The 20,072-nt window shown below is 42.3% G+C and overlaps 2 protein-coding genes across 2 annotated transcripts; one reads left to right on the top strand and one right to left on the bottom strand.

Moving 5' to 3' along the window:
* Nucleotides 1–5,384: 5,384 nt before the first annotated feature.
* Nucleotides 5,385–6,505, top strand: LOC6053637 (transmembrane protein 138). The gene is made up of 4 exons (XM_001869649.2): nucleotides 5,385–5,644; nucleotides 5,712–5,784; nucleotides 5,850–6,024; nucleotides 6,085–6,505. The coding sequence occupies exons 1-4, from the start codon at nucleotides 5,511–5,513 to the stop codon at nucleotides 6,183–6,185; spliced, it is 483 nt and encodes a 160-aa protein (XP_001869684.1). The 5' UTR covers nucleotides 5,385–5,510; the 3' UTR covers nucleotides 6,186–6,505.
* A 967-nt stretch (nucleotides 6,506–7,472) lies between these two features.
* LOC6053636 lies at nucleotides 7,473–10,974 on the bottom strand. The gene is made up of 2 exons (XM_001869650.2): nucleotides 9,063–10,974; nucleotides 7,473–9,004 (listed from the first exon to the last, which is right to left on the bottom strand). Exons 1-2 carry the CDS (start codon nucleotides 10,744–10,746, stop codon nucleotides 7,620–7,622), a joined length of 3,069 nt encoding a protein of 1,022 aa, XP_001869685.2. The 5' UTR covers nucleotides 10,747–10,974; the 3' UTR covers nucleotides 7,473–7,619.
* Nucleotides 10,975–20,072: the final 9,098 nt, after the last annotated feature.

The raw sequence follows: 20,072 nt of genomic DNA, 5'->3' as shown, positions 1-20,072 counted from the left end.
CGATACTGCTGAGCAGTTCTCTAGGATTTCGGTCATTCGATTTTTTTTGTATTTTTTAATCCGACTGAAACTTTTTTGGTGCCTTCGGTATGCCCAAAGAAGCCATTTTGCATCATTAGTTTGTCCATATAATTTTCCATACAAATTCGGCAGCTGTCCATACAAAAATGATGTATGAAAATTCAAAATCAGTATCTTTTGAAGGAATTTTTGATCGATTTGGTGTCTTCGGCAAAGTTGTAGGTATGGATACGGACTACACTGGAAAAAATAATACACGGTAAAAAAATTTGGTGATTTTTTATTTAACTTTATCACTAAAACTTGATTTACAAAAAAACACTATTTTTAATTTTTTTATTTTTGATATGTTTTAGAAGGCATAAAATGCCAACTTTTCAGAAATTTCAGGTTGTGCAAAAATCACTGACCGAGTTATGAATTTTTAATCAATACTGATTTTTCAAAAATCGAAATTTTGGTCGTAAAATTTTTCAACTTCATTTTCGATGTAAAATCAAATTTGCAATCAAAAAGTACTTTACTGAAATTTTGATAAAGTGCACCGTTTTCAAGTTATAGCCATATTTAAGTGACTTTTTGAAAATAGTCGCAGTTTTTCATTTTTAAATTAGTGCACATGTTTGCCCAGTTTTGAAAAAATATTTTGAAAAGCTGAGAAAATTCTCTATATTTTGCTTATTTGGACTTTGTTGATACGACCTTTAGTTGCTGAGATATTGCAATGCAAAGGTTTAAAAACAGGAAAATTGATGTTTTCTAAGTTTCACCCAAACAACCCACCATTTTCTATCGTCAATATCTCAGCAACTAATGGTCCGATTTTCAATGTTAATATATGAAACATTTGTGAAATTTTCCGATCTCTTCGAAAAAAATATTTTTGGAATTTTCAAATCAAGACTAACATTTCACAAAGGCCAAACATTCAATATTACGCCCTTTTATAATGTTTGTCTTGATTTGAAAATTCCAAAATATTTTTTCGAAAAGATCGAAAAATTTCACAATTGTTTCATATATTAACATTGAAAATCGGACCATTAGTTGCTGAGATATTGACGATAGAAAATGGTGGGTTGTTTGGGTGAAACTTAGAAAACATCAATTTTCCTGTTTTTAAACCTTTGCATTGCAATATCTCAGCAACTAAAGGTCGTATCAACATAGTCCGAATAAGCAAAATATAGAGAATTTTCTCAGCTTTTCAAAATATTTTTCAAAACTGGGCAAACATGTGCACTAATTTAAAAATGAAAAACTGCGACTATTTTCAAAAAGTCACTTAAATATGGCTATAACTTGAAAACGGTGCACTTTATCAAAATTTTAGTAAAGTACTTTTGATTGCAAATTTGATTTTACATCGAAAATGAAGTTGAAAAATTTTACGACCAAAATTTCGATTTTTGAAAAATCAGTATTGATTAAAAATTCATAACTCGGTCAGTGATTTTTGCACAACCTGGAAATTTCTGAAAAGTTGGCATTTTATGTCTTCTAAAACATATCAAAAATAAAAAAATAAAAATAGTGTTTTTTGTAAATCAAGTTTTAGTGATAAAGTTAAATAAAAAATCACCAAATTTTTTTACCGTGTATTATTTTTCCAGTGTAGTCCGTATCCATACCTACAACTTTGCCGAAGACACCAAATCGATCAAAAATTCCTTCAAAAGATACAGATTTTTGAATTTTCATACATCATTTTTGTATGGACAGCTGCCGAATTTGTATGGAAAATTATATGGACAAACTAATGATGCAAAATGGCTTCTTTGGGCATACCGAAGGCACCAAAAAAGTTTCAGCCGGATTAAAAAATACAAAAATTAAAATTGAAGAAAAAAGACCGATTTCGTAGAGAATTGCTCTGCTGAGGAAGTCGGATCACGCAGAAAAATAAGGCATATTTGAATCAACAAAATGTTTTGTTGATTTGAAAATCAAGATTTTTGTTGAATCAACGCTAAACGTCAAAGCAACTTTTTCAAAACAACAAAAGATTTTTGTGGAATTAAGAAAATCAAGGTTTGTTTCAACGCAAAATCGGCGTTGATTATATTCATCAAAAATTTTGTTGAATCAAACCTCGTACAGCCTGATTCCACAAAATATCTTTCTGCGTGATCCTATGGTGGAGTGTGGTGGAGTCATCTCCTTCGGAGCAACCTTATGGCGATGTTGCGTCGATCGTGGGCGCCACTCAATCTTTTTCCACAGTTGAGTTTCTTTGATTCTGTCTCGATGTATGATTTTGTGGTAGCGTTGGAATCATTGCGACTTTTTGCTTTTGTTGTTTGGCGCAACTTAACTGCTCCGTGGACACGTTCCCCGCGGATGCTTCCAAACGCCCAACATGGGGACCAATTCTGGTAGATTTTAATTGGATTTTTTTCTATTTCAGCGGCCACTACTGGTTTTTTCGTGACCAGGGGTATCGAGATTTCGGCGGATTTTAATTGGATTTTTTTCTATTTCAGCGGCCACTACTGTTTTTTCGTGACCAGGGGTATCGAGATTACGGCGGAAGAGGAATCTTCGACAGAACTTGGAAGCAACGGGAGGACCAGTTTTTTGGTCTCTGTCGTTGCTGATGCTGCCGCATGATTTGGCACATGAAGTTCTGCCATTGGAAACGGAACCAACATTGGAACCGACCCACCGTCATCTTCGGCCATCGGTGTTGGTTTTTATGTTTTTCATCGGGTAATGATGATCAGCAAAAACAATATTATTTCGATCAGCTGATTATGTTTACAATCGTTGTGGCTTGATTGTCTCACGCATACATTGACATGATACATGACAGTGATGGGTTTGTATTGGTATGTTTGGGCTGCGCTTGGGCATCAGCTCACCAGGCAGCGCTGGCGTCGCCATGATTTGGTAGTTTGATGAAGGTCGATGGATTTCAATAATAATTTGTATGGAGAGTCTCGTCTGTTTGTCTGTGATTGTCTCGTGGGTCCCTATTCACCCTATGTGTCCCTAATCGCCCCAGTTAGCAGTTTATGACTCTTATTTGTTATCTTATTGCTATACAATAAGTAAACAAAACACAATACTACGTAAAACTGATAATTTCGTGAAAAAAATACTTGGTGGGACGTAGAAGTACAACCACAGACAAACAGACGGGACACTCGATTGCGGAACCATCGTCCTTCAATAACCAAGCCAAAACGGTTATTTCAAATGCAATTTAGCTTCGGCATCCACTCACCCGGCGCTGATGGCGCTGCTGTCGTGACAGCTCGCCTGTCTTTCCTCAGTGTGTGTGATGTGTTTTTGTGTTGTTAAGTTGAGCGTGAGCACGTGGCAGCAAATGAAAACAACAAAAATATGATGGAATTCAGGAATTCTAACGTTGATCCACAATGCTGGCTTTGCGGGACAAGATTGGGGCAGTCTCAGCCAGGGTCTGATGAGCGACTGACTAGCGAGGACATACCTCTTGCCCCACAATTAACCCGGTAGGCCTGCCGATGTCGAGGCTGCTGATGCGGCGTCCGCTACTGCGGAGGAAGCCGGATTCTGTGGTGGAGACATGTCCTTCAGAGCAACCTGCTTATCCTGCGTGGATTGCTGCTCAGATTGCTGCTGCTAGTCGTCCTTTTGGCCTTTTGGAGATGTTGCGTCGATCGTGAGCGCCACTCAATCTTCATCCACAGTTGTTCTGTTTCGATGTAAGATTTTGCGGCAACGTTTTTTTTTAATCATTGCGACTTTTTTAATCTCATTCGCCACTTTTTACCTTTGTTGTTTGACGCAACTTAACTGCGCCGTGGACACGTTTCCCATGGATGTTTCCAAGTGCCCATCGTGGGGACCAATTCCGGTAGATTTGAATTGACTTTTTTTCTATTTCGGCGACCAATACTGGAGTTTTCGTGACCTCTTCTTATATATTGGTATCAGGTGTAATGGTCCGAGGTTTCGTTGGAGAAGGAATGTTCGACAGAATAAGCAACGGGAAGGACCAGTAGTTTGGTATCTGTCGTTGCGGTTGTGGTGCGTCGTTGCTGGTGCTGCCGCATGATTGGCTCATGAGGTTCTGCCATTGGAACGGAACCGACCCACCGTCATTTTCGGTCGTCGGTGTTAATTTCTATTTCTTCATCAAGTACTGACGATCAGCAACAACAAAATTATTCTGATCAGCTGTTAATGTTTACAATCGTTAAGGCTTGATTGTCTCACGCATACGCTGACATGACACATGACAGTAATGGGTTTGTATTAGTATGTTTGGGCTGCGCTTCGGCATCAGCTCACCTGGCAGCGCTGGCGTCGCCGTGATTTGGCGGTTTGATGAAGGACGATGGATTTCAATAATAATTTGTATGGAGAGTCACGTCTGTTTGTCTGTGGTACAACGATGCGACAAACAGACTTGGTGTTGTTTTCAATGAGTTTCCGAACAAAGTACCAGATTTTATGTGTTTTCCTAAAGTATTTATACGACAAACTAAACATAAAAATGTTAAAAAATCAAAATCGTCCAAAAATGACGTGGGACAATTGGGTCCTAAAATGAAGCTTAGATTGCTGATATTATTGTTTACAGCGATAAAGCTTATTTTTCTGAGTACAATGAACCTTTGTACGACCACAAAGAGTTTAAAATGGATTTTTAAATCAATTTCGAAAAATTAACCTCGCGGTCCTTCTTGACAGAAAAGTTCCTACTTGACAGCTCGTTTCAAGGGGACCATAGTTGATCCATCGAAAAAATGTTGTCTTGTCAAACAAAAATTTTGCATTAAAATGAAAAAAAGTGATTAGAAATGGTTTTTAATCGTGTTTTATACCGTTGTACATAAAAATTGACATAGGGCTTTAGTACCCAATTATGCCTAGAACGGCCGCGAAAAAAATCAATTCGGATAAATGCATTTTGTAATAAAAATTTCAACTCGGATAATCTAAACTTCGGATAATCGAGGCTTCGGGCAATCGATTCTAGATTTATTTTATTATTTCGTCAAACCCCATTTTCAACTGGACAACTGGATAGCTCAGCTACGATTCATGAGCTAAACTATAAAAAGTGTTCGAATGACCGGAGGTTTAGTGCACTCAAGAAACTCGTGAACCTGGTCCGTAGAGGCTTTTAACAAAATGCGCAATAACATTCAAACGCGCAATCTCATGCCAACATCACCTGCTGAACCAACTATCAGCCCGGAAACGGCTTCCGTCAACGAGTGTCGATAAAGCAGTCTCTCACGATTTCTCTTTTGCTCGCATTTGTTTGCTCTCCATCTCGTTCTCGCACACGCTTCAACCCATCTCATTTTCCCAAACAGCTGCTGCGAGCTCTCGTGGCCGCCCAACCCAACACTCCTCCTCCCATCACCACCCACAGCCAATCATGTTTTGTTGCGTAGGTGGACGTCGAAAAAGGATACGCGTCAGCCAGTGTGTTGGTGCGCCTACTGTGTCGTTCCAGGTGGAATAAGGATTTGGAAGTTCCCGGTCGGAAAATGTTCAAACTGTCGTACAAACGGTTCGCCTCGCTGCTGTTCTTCCAGCTGGTGTTTCTGTGCGTCGATTTGGGCATCAACAGCTTCTCGTATCTGGCCCGCGGGGACAAAGTTTCCATCATCTTTCTGTTTTTGTAGGCGGATTTGGAAATATCGATTTTTCCTGGAAAGGACTTTCATGGGTTGTGTTTTTCGTTGCAGGGCCCAGGATGTCTGTTTGATTTTGTCCTTTACGGCGATTATCTTCAGCCTGTACTCGACCTATGTTTACCAGGTTTGTAGAGTTGAACCTCAACGACATTGAATTTAAATAACCAATTTATATTTAAAAACTTTCAGGCCGGAATGGCCCACCTGCTGTACGAGAAGTTCCGGGTTCCGCTGCTGGTCGCGATGATGTACTTCATCCTGTGCATTTCGTTGCACACCTGGCAGGTGGTCGACCATCACAAATCGCCCTACCTGTTCCAGTGGCCGAAGGCGCTGACCGCACTCTTCATCATCCAGAGATTGTGTAAGCGAATCGTCCGGCTCATTAAAATACACGATTTTAACTTGAACTTGTTGATTTCAGTTTCACCCCTGTACTACTATCTGTACAAGAGATCGGCCTTGAAGATGAGCGATCCACGCTTTTACGAAAACCTCGACTGGATCACATCGGCCATCAAGTAAATTTGGACACGGCCCCGAGCTACCGGCAAAGCATTAAAACCGATTAACTAATGTTTGGTTCGTTCAGAATGATTTGATCATCGGTTATCAGTTGGCTGAAGAAACTGTAAAGTTTGGACTGCTCACTCTGAGTTCTTCCTGGTTTAGATTTTCTAGTCTTGTATTGCACATCATCCTCTGTAGAGGAAGATATTTTCGGTTACTTCAAAAGGGTAGGATCATACCATTGGAAATGGTGCAAGGGTAGAGTCTCTATATGTCACATGTTTTATGCAACATATCAATAAAGCATAACTAAACGTTGGAACTAGCAAGAAACCTGTTCAACACGACGACCTAGTTGAAGACGTTTCCCTTTCACGGACGTGAAATTTAAGCACCTAGACAATAGATAACCAATTTAATATTCTTATCTTTTCAGGACAAAGAGGTGCTGTAGTGAAACGGGACCGGAACAGCTTTAGGAATTTGACTATTTCCATAGCAAACGTCGAAATCCAATGAGTAAGTTGTTATAGACAAAGGGGTGTTGGAGTAGCACTACCAAAAAAAATCAGTACTGTGGTTGCAACATTAAGCTGGTGATAAGTGAAAGCGAAAGCAGAGAACCATCAATAGTGGAAATTCTTCAACGTAGTATTTTGCTCTATGGGGAGCAGGACGCATAAGGGAAGAAGTATGCTGTTATTTGTTCAAATATTCAAACAACTCATTGCTTGAAACGGACAACTAGTGAGGTCATTTTGGTAATGCAGCTTAGATCAGGTTCTATAAATGATCCCGTTTTATTGCCGTTATCGGAAACCAGTACAATGGATGCGTCGTTGAACTGACGATAAGCGAAGACAAAAGCAGCGAATCGTAAACAGTTGGAATCCTTTAATCTGGCTCTATGCTCCACTTGGGAACAGAACGCATAAGTGAGTGAGGAAGCTGTTTTTTGTTCAAATGATGAAACAACTCATTGCTCGACAAGGACAACTAGTGAGAAAGTCTGCAAACGGATAAAGATAATTTAGATTTGACGTCGGTAATTGAGGCATACCAGCATGTAAATATAGGTATTCGGTGCCCTCTCCCCGTGCCCATACCTTCACACTTAGGAGACCCGGGAGGCGGAGTCTTGTCGCAAAAAGAACGATACACGCCTGTGGATCCGTTGACGAAACCGCAAGGTTTAAGAGGGCCACATTATAAGGTGTTACGTCGATTCCGCAATTGAGGCATACTCAACGGCAAATCAGTTGGTTAGGAGCATTTTCGAAGCTGTCAACGCGTACCCTGTTGTCAATTCTGCGCAATGTGCACAATTTTATTCAAAAAGGAATAAAACAATTCATCCGTAATCCTACCAATACAGCTTATCAGTTCCGACAGGGAACGAGTAGAAGTAAAATGAAAGATAAAACAAAACATTATTGCCACCGCCGCAACTCACCACCGCCCCATGTCCATCAGTACGGTTTCGTTCGGCCGCCGGAACTGATCGGGCGCCGTCGTCGCAAGGTACGCCAGTTGCCCACTACCACCAGCGGAATCGGCCTTACCGTCTGCGTGATTGATGCTCTTCGCCAGTACGGTCACCACCGGCGGAGCGTGGATTACCTTCGCCTGGTTCTCACTCTTGATCTTGGTCAGGTCTATCACATCGGTGGCGGTCTTTTTCGTCGTGGCTCGGGGTGTGGTCGACTTGGGTGAGGGATCTGCGCCGGGTTGTTGCTTTCCGGGCGTTGATTTGCGATCGTGTGTTTTGAGGTGGCGCTTCATGTCACCTCCGCAGCGGAACTTTTTACTGCAGACCGGGCAGGAGAAGGGTTTCTCTCCCGTGTGGATCATGCGGTGGGACTGGAGGTACGAGCTGGCACGGAAGGCCTTATTGCAGATATCGCAAACATAGTTTTTCTCGTTCAGGTGGATTTTCCGGTGTAAAACTAGGGAATATCGACGGGCGAACTTCTTGCCGCAGTACTCGCAGATTTCTTTCTTCTCTGTTGAATGGATCGAAGCTTGGTGGTATTTCATGTCTCCCCACTGACGGAAAGCGCGGCCGCAATCTTCACATTTGTATGGTTTTTCTCCTGTGTGAAGGCGGGAATGTACTTTTAGTGCAGATGAGGTGAAGAAGTTTTTAGAGCAAATCTGGCAGCTGAACGGGCGTAAGTTTTTGTGCTGCAACTCGTGATAACGCACGGCGGTCTTGGAGTTGAACAGCTTATCACAGTCGTATTCACTGCAAAGGAACTTCTTGCCTGCTTTCTTCCCAGCTTGCTGCTGTTCCGGAGCTATCGCGGCCTTCCGAGCATTCTTCTTTCGACCTTTTTTCTTGTTCACCACGGGCAGCACCTCTGAAATCACTCCCACGTTGGATTCAACCTCAATCTGTTCCTCTTCTTCACCGTAAGCCGACGATCCAACGACCACCTCCTCCTCCTCCTCATCGGACAGATAAAATTCTCCGTCCCGCGAATCTTCCAGCTGGTCGTCACTTCCGGCGAACGATTGCTGCTCGTCCTTTAGTAGCTTTGCCCCGTTCAGCTCACTCAGCTGGTGCGGGGCCGACGCCAGGTTGAAGTCGATCTCGGACGAGCTAAAGCCCAGAATTTGGATGCTCTGGATGTCGCAATCCCCGCCGATAGTTTGTTGATGCTGTTCCGTCGTCGTCGTCGCCGGTGACGTCCCACCGAGTATGTAGGAGGGTTGATCCACGTGGGTTGTCGGGTTGACGTGGTGCGAGGTAGACTGCTGGAGTTGATTGGCGAGAATCGAGTGCTGAGGTTGGTGATGCTGCGTCTGCTGTTGACTGGGATGATCCAGGATGTCTGTAGAAACACAAAATGATGTTCAGTTTCATCTTCTTTCAACGCAACTCAAACTTACCATCGTTAAAGTCCGACTTGTTCAGGAACAGCACAAAGTTATCGTTTCCGGCGTTGATGTGAATCTCCTGCGTGTCCAGATCGCCATTAAATTCGATCGTTGGTGGCGGCACCGGCTCTTGCGGCTGCTGCTGCTGGTACCAACTGGACGAACGCCCACCCACACCACTCCCCAGCCCGTCATTGGTGTCCTCGACCGCTTCCTGAACCTTCTGCACCGCCGTCCTTATGCCCTCGAGCATGTCCTCCGTTTCGCTAAACTCACCCGGGTTGTCTGGTTCGGGCGCGGGTTGCTGAGTGTTCGCCACGATCACGTCCGGCTGGATTGGCGCCGGATAGCTGCGAGCAGTTGGTTCTTGCGCATCCGACACCGTTTCCTCCGCGGTCATCCGGGAGGATTTGTCGTTTTTAAGCTTTTTCGTGTGCTTCACGCGAGGAAGCTTGGGCTTCTTCTTCGGATCGCTGGCCTTGCCGTCATCGGTCGGACTGGCCGCGGTCACCGGTTCGTAATGACCCTTCAGATGGGTGAAGAACTGCAGCTGGTCGTCGAACGAATCGCTGCATAGCTGGCAGGCGAAGGATTTCTTTTTGGGCGTTGCCACTTCGCTTGGAACCGGTTGACTGGTTTTGTCCTGGTGATGGTCGTTGGCGATCACCGAGTCGCGGTGGAACTGCTCCGCGGCCCCTTTTGGCGGTGCATCGCCGAGCTTCTTCGACAGTCGCTTTTTGTGAGGTAAATAAGTGTTGTTGAAGTGATTGCTTGCGAGTTCCTCCTCATCGTCGGATCGAATCGGCTCGCACTCCATCAGATCGTCCCGCGAGAGAAAGTTATCGTCCGCCAGCTGTTGTTGCTGGTTTTGCACCATTTGATAGCCGAGGTATCGCTTCGGCGACTCGATGCGCTTGATCGGAGTCAACGGTGGAATCTGGATGCAGTTCTGGCTGGTGACCGGGTTGATTGCAATGTTTGTACTCGAGCTCGACGAAGTCACGTGAAACAGCTTCGATGGCGAACAGTCGCCCTGAAGCATGGAATGAATCGACGACAGGTGAGACTGGTTCTGCTGCTGCTGCTGAATGTGCCCACCGTGGTCCATGCTACCAACGTGTGTCGAGCTGAGCAGCTGATCCTGGTGATGATAGTGCAGAAACCCTCCGCTGGACGTCACCGGCATGTGGCTCAGCTGCGAATCCGTCAGCTTATCATGCTCCCCCAAGCCACTCATCTGATCCTTCGGATTCGTCACGATGACCGGAGCCTCGTGTGAGGGAGGTTTGTTCACAAACTGCAAAAACAACTTCCGCTCGTTCTCCGTCGTCTGCAGCGAACTCGCCTCGACCAGATTCTGCAGATCTTCCGCCGTATACGTTTGAATGCCCCCTCCACCACCCCCATGGTGATCCAGCTGCTGATGAAACTGCCCGCTCGCCGTTCCCGATCCCGCCCCGCCAATATAGTCCACCAGCAACCCGTTCGGCAAATGGTTCGAAAAATCCGCCCCCAGCAAGGAGCTGTCGATGTACTCTTGATCGCGTGCATTGGTCGGAGGAATCGTTATAAAGTGCAGCGTCCCGTTCTCGACGTGCTGAATCGTACGCAGTACGCCCTTGGACAGATCCTCCTGCAGGTGGTGGCCCCCGCTTCCGCTAGGACCAAGTTCCAGATGCTGGTGGGACTCCTCCATGTTTGCTGCTGTTTTTGTTTACTTCAAGGTCGCCGTCGAGACGGCGAATAATCTTGCGTTCCGAACTTAGCTTTATCTGAATTCAACTACATTTTCCTGCAGCAGCACGGTTAGAACGCGTTTGAAGCCGGAAATTGACACATTTCGGCAAATAAAGCGAAAAAATTCCTTGAATTTAGTTAATCAACATCAACACAGCTTGATTTTTTGACACACTTTAAACTTTGACAGATTGCAAAAGAACGGTTCATCAGGCCTGTCGGAAAGCGAGGATTTAAATGTAAACAACGCGTTGAACCGGTTGGGGAGCGTCCGTGGCAGGCGCACTAGAACCATTACTTTATATCCTTAACTTGAAAAATCAAAACAACGATTTGAACGAGGTTTTGAACATGTCAACATCTTGGTCAACATAACATGACAATGTTTTTTTTTTTACGTTTTACCACTGAGTGTGATTTTGCATAAAGTTTCACTTTTGTATCGTTTGAAATTCTAAGGGCTTTTGTTAATTTGATTTGGTTAACCGCGGTGGATTTTCTTGAAATAATTCGAACTGTCGAAAATCCACCAAAGCATCTACCGGTGGATATTTTTCTACCACAGATTTTTGTGCGATCAATGTGGTAGATGCTTTGGTGGATTTTTGACAGTTCGAATTATTTCAAGAAAATCCACCGCGGTTAACCGAATCAAATTAACAAAAGCCCTCTAGAGTAGATTTTCAAAGCAACCTATGGGTCATGGGTTTCCTACACTCAAAGTAAAAAGTATCCTTTTTTCAAGTTCACCCGTCGTCACCCTTTAAAAGGGTACACCCTTTAAAAGGGTACACCCTTACCAAAAATCATGACTTTTTGAGTTCCAAATCCCACTTTTCATACGATTTTTTCAGTTCAACCCATATAACCATTTTTATGGTTGTAGTACCTGAACTCAAAAAATCGTATGAAAAGTGGGATTTGGAACTCAAAAAATCATGATTTTTGGTAAGGGTGTATCGAAAATGTACTGAATTTGACATACCCTTTTAAAAGGGTGACGCCGGGTGAACTTTAAAAAAAGGATAGAAAGTATCCTTTTTGAGGATTGAAAGTACCTTTTTGAGGGATACTGCTGACTTTGAGTGTATGCAGATAGGACCTCTTGAAAATTTAATCTTGAATTAATAAAATATCAAAATTCAAGATAAAATTTTCAAAAAGGTCAAGCTTCTTTGTCGAAGGCTTCGACAAGTTGCAAGTGCACTTCAAGAAGCACAAAGTGGAATTGGGTCCTAAAATGAAGCTTAGATTACTGATATTATTGTTTACAGTGATAAAGCTTATTTTTCAGAGTACAATGACCCTTTATACGACCACAAAGAGCTTAAAATGGATTTTTAAATCAATTTTGAAAAATTAACTTCGCTGTCCTTCTTGACAGAAAAGCTCCTACTTGACAGCTCGTTCCAAGGGGACCATAGTTGATCCATCGAAAAAATGTTGTCTTGTAAAAAAAATTTTTGCATTAAAATGAAAAAAAAGTGATCAAAAAAGGTTTTAAATCGTGTTTTTTATCGTTGTACATAAAAATTGACATAGGGCTTTAGTACCCAATTCTACACCTACCAACGACGAAGCGAGTGATCGCAGTGGGTCGTTCTACGTGGTCTTCCGGATGTGGATCCGGAATAAGTCAAAAAGCTGCTGAAAAGGAATCTCAAACTGGACGTTTTGCAGGTGCACGCCATCAAACGGAAGGAGCAAACTACCGCGGACGAAATTCCGTACATCATCGTCTTCCCCAAGGGATACACTACGCTGAAGAAGCTTTCTCCTATGAAAATCATAGCAAGCACAATCATCCGGTGGGAGGCCTACCGGAGCAAACAACCAAGAGTGAGTATAGGAACTGCCTGCTTCTGGGGCACGGAGCCAAGAACTGTCACCTCAATGGCAGGTGTAACAGATGTGGGGGTCCCCACAAGACGGACGAGTGCAAAGTTCAAGAAGCCGAGCCGAAGCGGTGTGCCAACTGCTCTGGAGCCCACGAAGCCACGGACCGCAGCTGCCCTAAGCGTGCGGACTTCATCCGAAGGCGCCAGCAGGCGTCGCAACCAAAACCGCCGGCAAGGAAGGCGGAGAAGCAGAGTCCAGCAGTTCCGGCGTTCACGCCGGCGGAGTTCCCTGCGCTGCCGGGCGCAGTTCCAGACGTAAAATCTAAGGATCGCCCTCGACCCGCAGGAGGCAGTCAAGAAAACACCGGTGCCGGCGCCAGTGCCACCCCTACGGCGGAAGGAGTTCCAGACCTACAAGACCCGCGTGGACCAATTAAGGCTCGTTAGCTACATGCTTGGCAAATATGGAGGAAAATGAACATATTTTTGTAATGTATTCTAAATTATTTTAAACCGTTCCTCGGTCCTAACCTGGTCATAGCACCTAAACGGATCAAATAAAAATAAGTTAAGAATAAAAAAAATGTTTTGCTTGACATGTTCAAAACCAAGTTCAAAACCTCGTTCAAATCGTTGTTTTGATTTTTTTCAAGTTCCGGATATTAATTAAGAGCGAGTCCACGAGCTAAGCATACCCATCTCGCATCGACCTCTCCAATCTGCCTGAAATTTTCAGGGGTTGTTTGTACATATAAAACTAGGGGAACTTAACCCTTTCTCAGCCTATTTCTATTATCGGCCTATCAGCACTTTGATCATGAATTACAGCTTTCATAAAGTGTTTTTGACTGTTCCAAAGAAATAAATAGCTCAAATAATAGTGAGCAAGCAACTCTCGATTGTTGATACATCTGAAAATATTGATTTAATAGTGGAAAACGGCAAAAGTGATTGTGATATCTTCCTATTTATTATTATCTCATTTAAAACACTATTAATCATATAAACGGGAGCAAAGCTCCATCTTTATTCTTCGACTTCATCTACTAGACTAACTCCCGATTCATGCTCGCTTTTCACTCACACATCCATAGCTCTACACGCTTATCACTGACTGCTTAATTTAGGATAATCTTCAGGATGCCACATCCTCCCCTTGCCAAATTGAATGTACACTAACAATAAAGTCAATATTAAACTAAAATCCTTCCTGCCGCCTCTCGTCTTAATTTGGCAACGCCTGGCGAAGTGTCCGTCCCGTAGCGATGACTAACAGCATAGGCTGCCAATATTACTCTTCTCATTGAAAAGTGCCAGCGACAAAATTGGGCGAAAAGTTCATCGCCCGGAGATCGCGAGTTGGCGCGAGCGAATGAACACCGCGAAAAAAGATTCGGGGGTGCATTGGGGTTAAATGATTATTTCGTTATTCGATTTAATTAGAAAATAATAATTTTTTCGTACATATCGCTACTTTGATGCGATGTAATTAATTTTTACAGTAAATTAGGCATTGTTATATCAAATTTGACCTTTCAATCGCACTAGAATGGCCAAATGTTAAAACAACAATGTTTGCCAATTTGACCTTTTTACCCCCAATTCCCCTTGTAGAACAAAAGAAAAGTTCATCCGCGAACTGTCAGCAGCACGCTGTTTTGTTTGCTAGATCAACATTTGGAAATGTCGAACGTTAAAGGAAATCGCTCAATAAATGGAAATTAACCGATTTTAAATGTTTTGGCCGCAAATGAAAGGTAAGGGTGGCTAATTTTTGATTCCGATCTGTAAAACTTGTTCTGGCGAGGGTTCTGGGCACTGCGGCAATCGATTTTAACGGCGGGTTGCTTCCGGTTGCATTTAATTTGCGGAGAAGGTTTTTCAATCCACCAGGGGCTTATTCGGGGCAACAGTCCTGTCCTATTTTTGCATTTAAATGAAAAAGTGATCAGAGATGGTTTTTAATCTGTTTTTACCGTTGAACATAACAATTGACTTAGGGCTTTAGGACCCTATTGTCCGCCATTACGGGGTTTGTTTTCCGGTACCCCTGAGATCATGCGTGATCAATGGAGGTCTATATGCAGCAATTCCCCACGAAAACAGCATGGAAAAACAAAAGTGCTCGGATCGGGCTCAAAATTTTTCTGAGGGTTCCCTGGCCGAAATAATTCGACCCGTATTTTTTGTTTGGCCATTGGGGTGACCTGCGCCGGTGGTCTGAAAAATGGAAATTTTCGTCGATTTTCGCAAAAACCATTTTTCGAAAAATCTCGCCATTTTAACCGATTTCAATTTTCTTATACGCAAATGAAAGGTGATAAGTTGGTGATAAGAAAATAGTAAGAAGTTTCAAAATCTAGCCTAACGTAAAAGGGCGTATGAAACTTTAAAATGCCGTTTTGACGGTGTCTGAACCAAAGAGCTTATGACTGGAAATATTTTTAGCGGATTTCCCGGACATTTTTACGTAACAAACCAAAAAATGGGAGGAGTTCATTAAGGGACCATCCACAAACTACGTGGACACTTTTTTTGGAAAACCCAAACCCCCCCTCCCCCTCGTGAACAATTGACCATACAAAAAAAAAAACTTTTTTGTATGGAGCATGGACAATCGCCATATCTCCCTCCCCTAAATTGTCCACGTGGTATATGGATGGTCCCTAACAGGATTCGAGATATGATTTTTGAAAATAAAATCCGTGCTCCGCGCTCAAAAACCGGAGAATGCCGAAATTGGCAAAAAATCAACTTTTTCACTAAAACTGCGATAACTTTAAAATTTCAGCGATGACCTGTTTGGGGATCAAAATTGGTAACTTTTGGTACCCAGACATGTCATCGTTGAAATTTTAAAGTTATCGCAGTTTTAGTGAAAAAAGATGATTTTTTGCCAAATTCGTCATTCTCCGGTTTTTGCGCGCGGCGCGTAAAAAACACGGATTTTATTTTCAAAAAATCATATCTTGGAATCCTGTTAATGAACTCCTCCCATTTTTCAGTATGTTATGTAAAAATGTCCGGGGAATCCGATAAAAATATTTCCAGACATAGGCTCTTTGGTCCAGACACCGTCAAAACGGCATTTTAAAGTTTCATACGCCATTTTCATATGTTAGGCTAGATTTTTGAAACTTTTTACTATTTTTCTTTGAAAGGCTAACTTATCACCTTTCATTTGCGTATAAGACAATTGAAATCGGTTAAAATGTCGAGGAGTTATGATTTTTCGAAAAAGTAGTTAGTCTATGTTTGTTTTTCATGCTAAACACTGCAAATATTAAACTTACCAGAAGTTCCGGATTACCGAAACTGTTGCCCCCAATAAGCCCCTGATGGATTGAAAAACCTTCTCCGCAAATCAAATGCAACCGGAAGCAACCCGCCGTTAAAATCGATTGCCGCAGTGCCCAGAACCCTCGCCAGAGCAAGTTTTACAGATCGGAATAAAAAATTAGCCACCCTAAACTTTCATTTGCGGCCAAAACATTTGAAATCGGTTAATTTCCATTTTTTGAGCGATTTCCTTCAACGTTCGACATTTCCAAATGTTGATCTAGCAAACAAAACAGCGCGCTGCTGACAGTCCGCGGATGAACTTTTCTTTTGTTCTACAAGGGGAATTGGGGGTAAAAAGGTCAAATTGGCAAACATTGTTGTTTTAAAATTTGGCCATTCTAGTGCGTTTGAATAGTCAAATTTGATGTAACAATGCCTAATTTACTGTAAAAAATAATTACATCGCATCAAAGTAGCGATATTTACGAAAAAATAATTATTTTCTAATTAAATCGAATAACGAAATAATCATTTAACCCCAATGCACCCCCGAATCTTTTTTCGCGGTGTTCATTCGCTCGCGCCAACTCGCGATCTCCGGGCGATGAACTTTTCGCCCAATTTTGTCGCTGGCACTTTTCAATGAGAAGAGTAATATCAACGATGCCAATGATGTGGATCCAGTTCCCTTCTTTGCGTAAGCATTGATCTTCCAACTATTCTGCTTTCCTCCGAATCAACTAAAGTAGTGAAAAAAAGAAAGAAAAAAAACATCAGCGGTATATCATGTTCTGAAACGAAACATTTAAAGTGAAAACTACGTATATCATGCACAGGAAATCATGAACCTATTTGTAACATAATTAACCGTCTCATTATAACTGGCGAAGGCTTCCTCTCCTAACTAAAATTAATGTTTTCATTGACAGACGTGAGCCATATTTTTAAGATATAAACTTCAAAGAACTTCCTTCTTTAAAAATTACTTAAACTGTAATATTAGAAAACTCCTTTCATCTAATTATCCTACTTCTATTGGCTATTTATAGGTTTCTTTTGAAATTTAATTACTAGATATCGGTCCTCAACCTTGAATTTAATACAACTATTTGAATGAAAATTGTTTAGGGTTTCCACAAGGCTTGAATGTCATTATTCGATCGTACGTATGCTAAGTTGATTAAGAACTCTATCCTATTTCCATCAAGTACTTTAACAAATTTTATTACAAATCTTTTAGATATCCTGAAAATGAAATCGTCTTTTATAAATTATTATCGCTGGAATACTCCTATTGGGTTATATATTTATGAAATTTGAAAAAGGGAGCATTGTGTGATGAGAACTCGTTTTCCCGGAAGAGTGAATCACCGCTTAACCTCCAACAAAACTTACTCTCATGAATAGCCACATTCCACTATGTCGTGGTGGTTACCCTATAGTTATAATTTAACAATTCATACTGCGGTTGACGTTTTGTATTTTTCCATTTGAAGAAAAACATGTTGTTATGCTGTATGTATAAAGTTATTTATATGTTATTTGATTGATAACAATTTTAATTTTCGTGGCCCGCTATCTTAAATTTCGTGTCGCGTACATTCTCTTCTTATATTTTCGTATGTATGTTTAATTGCAGTAATACATTATGTTTATTGAGCATGAGCATGAGAGATCACCCATGGTTGCCCCTCCGTTGCTGAACAGAACCGTAATATCCTTTCAGCACTACTGATTATAGGCTTCGACGATCTAATGGTGTTTCCCTTATCAACAGCATGTATGAATGCGCTGAAAAGATAAAACACCATGATTGCTAAAGCTAGATCAGTTGCGAATAGGTAACAGTCATTGGCCACCAACGGCGCCCGCCATGTCAGTTTGTAGACCTCGATTTTAAGGGACGGGAATGTTAGTTAGCGCAGGTTGCTACTAGGGCAGCTGATTTACTCTGTGCTTACACCCCACGAGCGCCAGGAACCTGAAAACTTGTTAGTAGGATAGGGTGTTTGGTCAGGATTCATCATAGAAGATGATGATGCGACCCAAAATCATAGTGTTTGTTTAACGGTATTTTGTTTTATTCTCAAGGCAAGCAATCGGATGCTGCGGATGAGACATTTCCCGTTTATCTGTTGTTAAATTTTAAATGAAATGGTTTAGTCTTAGACAGCCGGCTGTGGAAAGATAGAACCAAAATCATATGAAATTAATAAATGAAGGATTGAACAGTGCAATTTTTAACTTGAGATGATTTAACGAGTTTTAAATGATTGATGTTTAGTGAGGTACTGGTTAACGTTGCGAACGACGAGTTACAATGTTTATCGAACTGAAATGGTATGATAAGGTTTTGTTGTTGTTGCACACCGACAACGGACGCAAAAATTTTGCGACCCAACGAAAAGGCATCGCAAATCGAACTGGCTAACTGTCATCGGGACAGCCAGAGCCAGCCGCACCTTCACACGCACGCGAAAGGAAGCATAGCATAGCATAGCATAGCATTGGTGTCTACCCGTAGCTGCTACTTCGTTATTGACCAGGACCCCAAACATTGCTCCGTGGACCACAGATGAAAAGTAGGAACCAATCATCACCCCTTCGCAATTTTCAAAGGTCCCTATCGTGCTGATCAATACCGACGCCGGCCACGACCAGTGGTAAGAACACGGGAATTCGACCGCGATTCTCCAGAAATTCTCCGTCGGCGTGCCTTCCGATCAACGGTGATGTAGGAAGGGCTTCATTCATTAAAATTATTTTATATCATAAGCCTTAAGACATATCCGTCGACGTGCCTTCCGATCCTCGATGATATGGAAAGGACTTAATCCAGCAATACGACTTGCTTGTCTCAAAAAACAAAAATCGGATCGTTTCTATCGAAAACTATATAAAGAGAACAAAAATAAAATTCATCGGCCAACGAACGCGCGAACAAAAAATAAATGAAAAAGAAGAAGAAGAAATCCAATCACCCCATGCACTCGAACAGCGACACAAAAGAGACGGAAAATAACACGAAAAACAGGACTGAGCGTCCACACAGGCACCGCACTACTGATGCCATTGTTTAATTATAATGACCAATCACCCCATGCACTCGAACAGCGACACAAAAGAGACGGAAAATAGCACGAAAAACAGGACTGAGCGTCCACACAGGCACCGCACTACTGATGCCATTATTTAATTATAATGACCAATCACCCCATGCACTCGAACAGCGACACAAAAGAGACGGAAAATAGCACGAAAAAACAGGAATGAGCGTCCACACAGGCACCGCACTACTGATGCCATTATTTAATTATAATGACCAATCACCCCATGCACTCGAACAGCGACACAAAAGAGACGGAAAATAGCACGAAAAAACAGGACTGAGCGTCCACACAGGCACCGCAATACTGATGCCATTATTTAATTATAATGACCAATCACCCCATGCACTCGAACAGCGACACAAAAGAGACGGGAAATAACACGAAAAAACAGGACTGAGCGTCCACACAGGCACCGCACTACTGATGCCATTATTTAATTATAATGACCAATCACCCCATGCACTCGAACAGCGACATAAAAGAGACGGAAAATAACACGAAAAACAGGACTGAGCGTCCACACAGGCACCGCACTACTGATGCCATTATTTAATTATAATGACCAATCACCCCATGCACTCGAACAGCGACATAAAAGAGACGGAAAATAACACGAAAAACAGGACTGAGCGTCCACACAGGCACCGCACTACTGATGCCATTGTTTAATTATAATGACCAATCACCCCATGCACTCGAACAGCGACACAAAAGAGACGGGAAATAACACGAAAAAACAGGACTGAGCGTCCACACAGGCACCGCAATACTGATGCCATTATTTAATTATAATGACCAATCACCCCATGCACTCGAACAGCGACACAAAAGAGACGGAAAATAACACGAAAAAACAGGACTGAGCGTCCACACAGGCACCGCACTACTGATGCCATTATTTAATTATAATGACCAATCACCCCATGCACTCGAACAGCGACATAAAAGAGACGGAAAATAACACGAAAAACAGGACTGAGCGTCCACACAGGCACCGCACTACTGATGCCATTATTTAATTATAATGACCAATCACCCCATGCACTCGAACAGCG

This window comes from Culex quinquefasciatus, chromosome 2, assembly GCF_015732765.1.
Source record: "Culex quinquefasciatus strain JHB chromosome 2, VPISU_Cqui_1.0_pri_paternal, whole genome shotgun sequence".
Taxonomy (NCBI): domain Eukaryota; kingdom Metazoa; phylum Arthropoda; class Insecta; order Diptera; family Culicidae; genus Culex; species Culex quinquefasciatus.
Note: the sequence above shows the minus strand (reverse complement) of the source record. Positions and strands in the feature narration are given on the sequence as shown.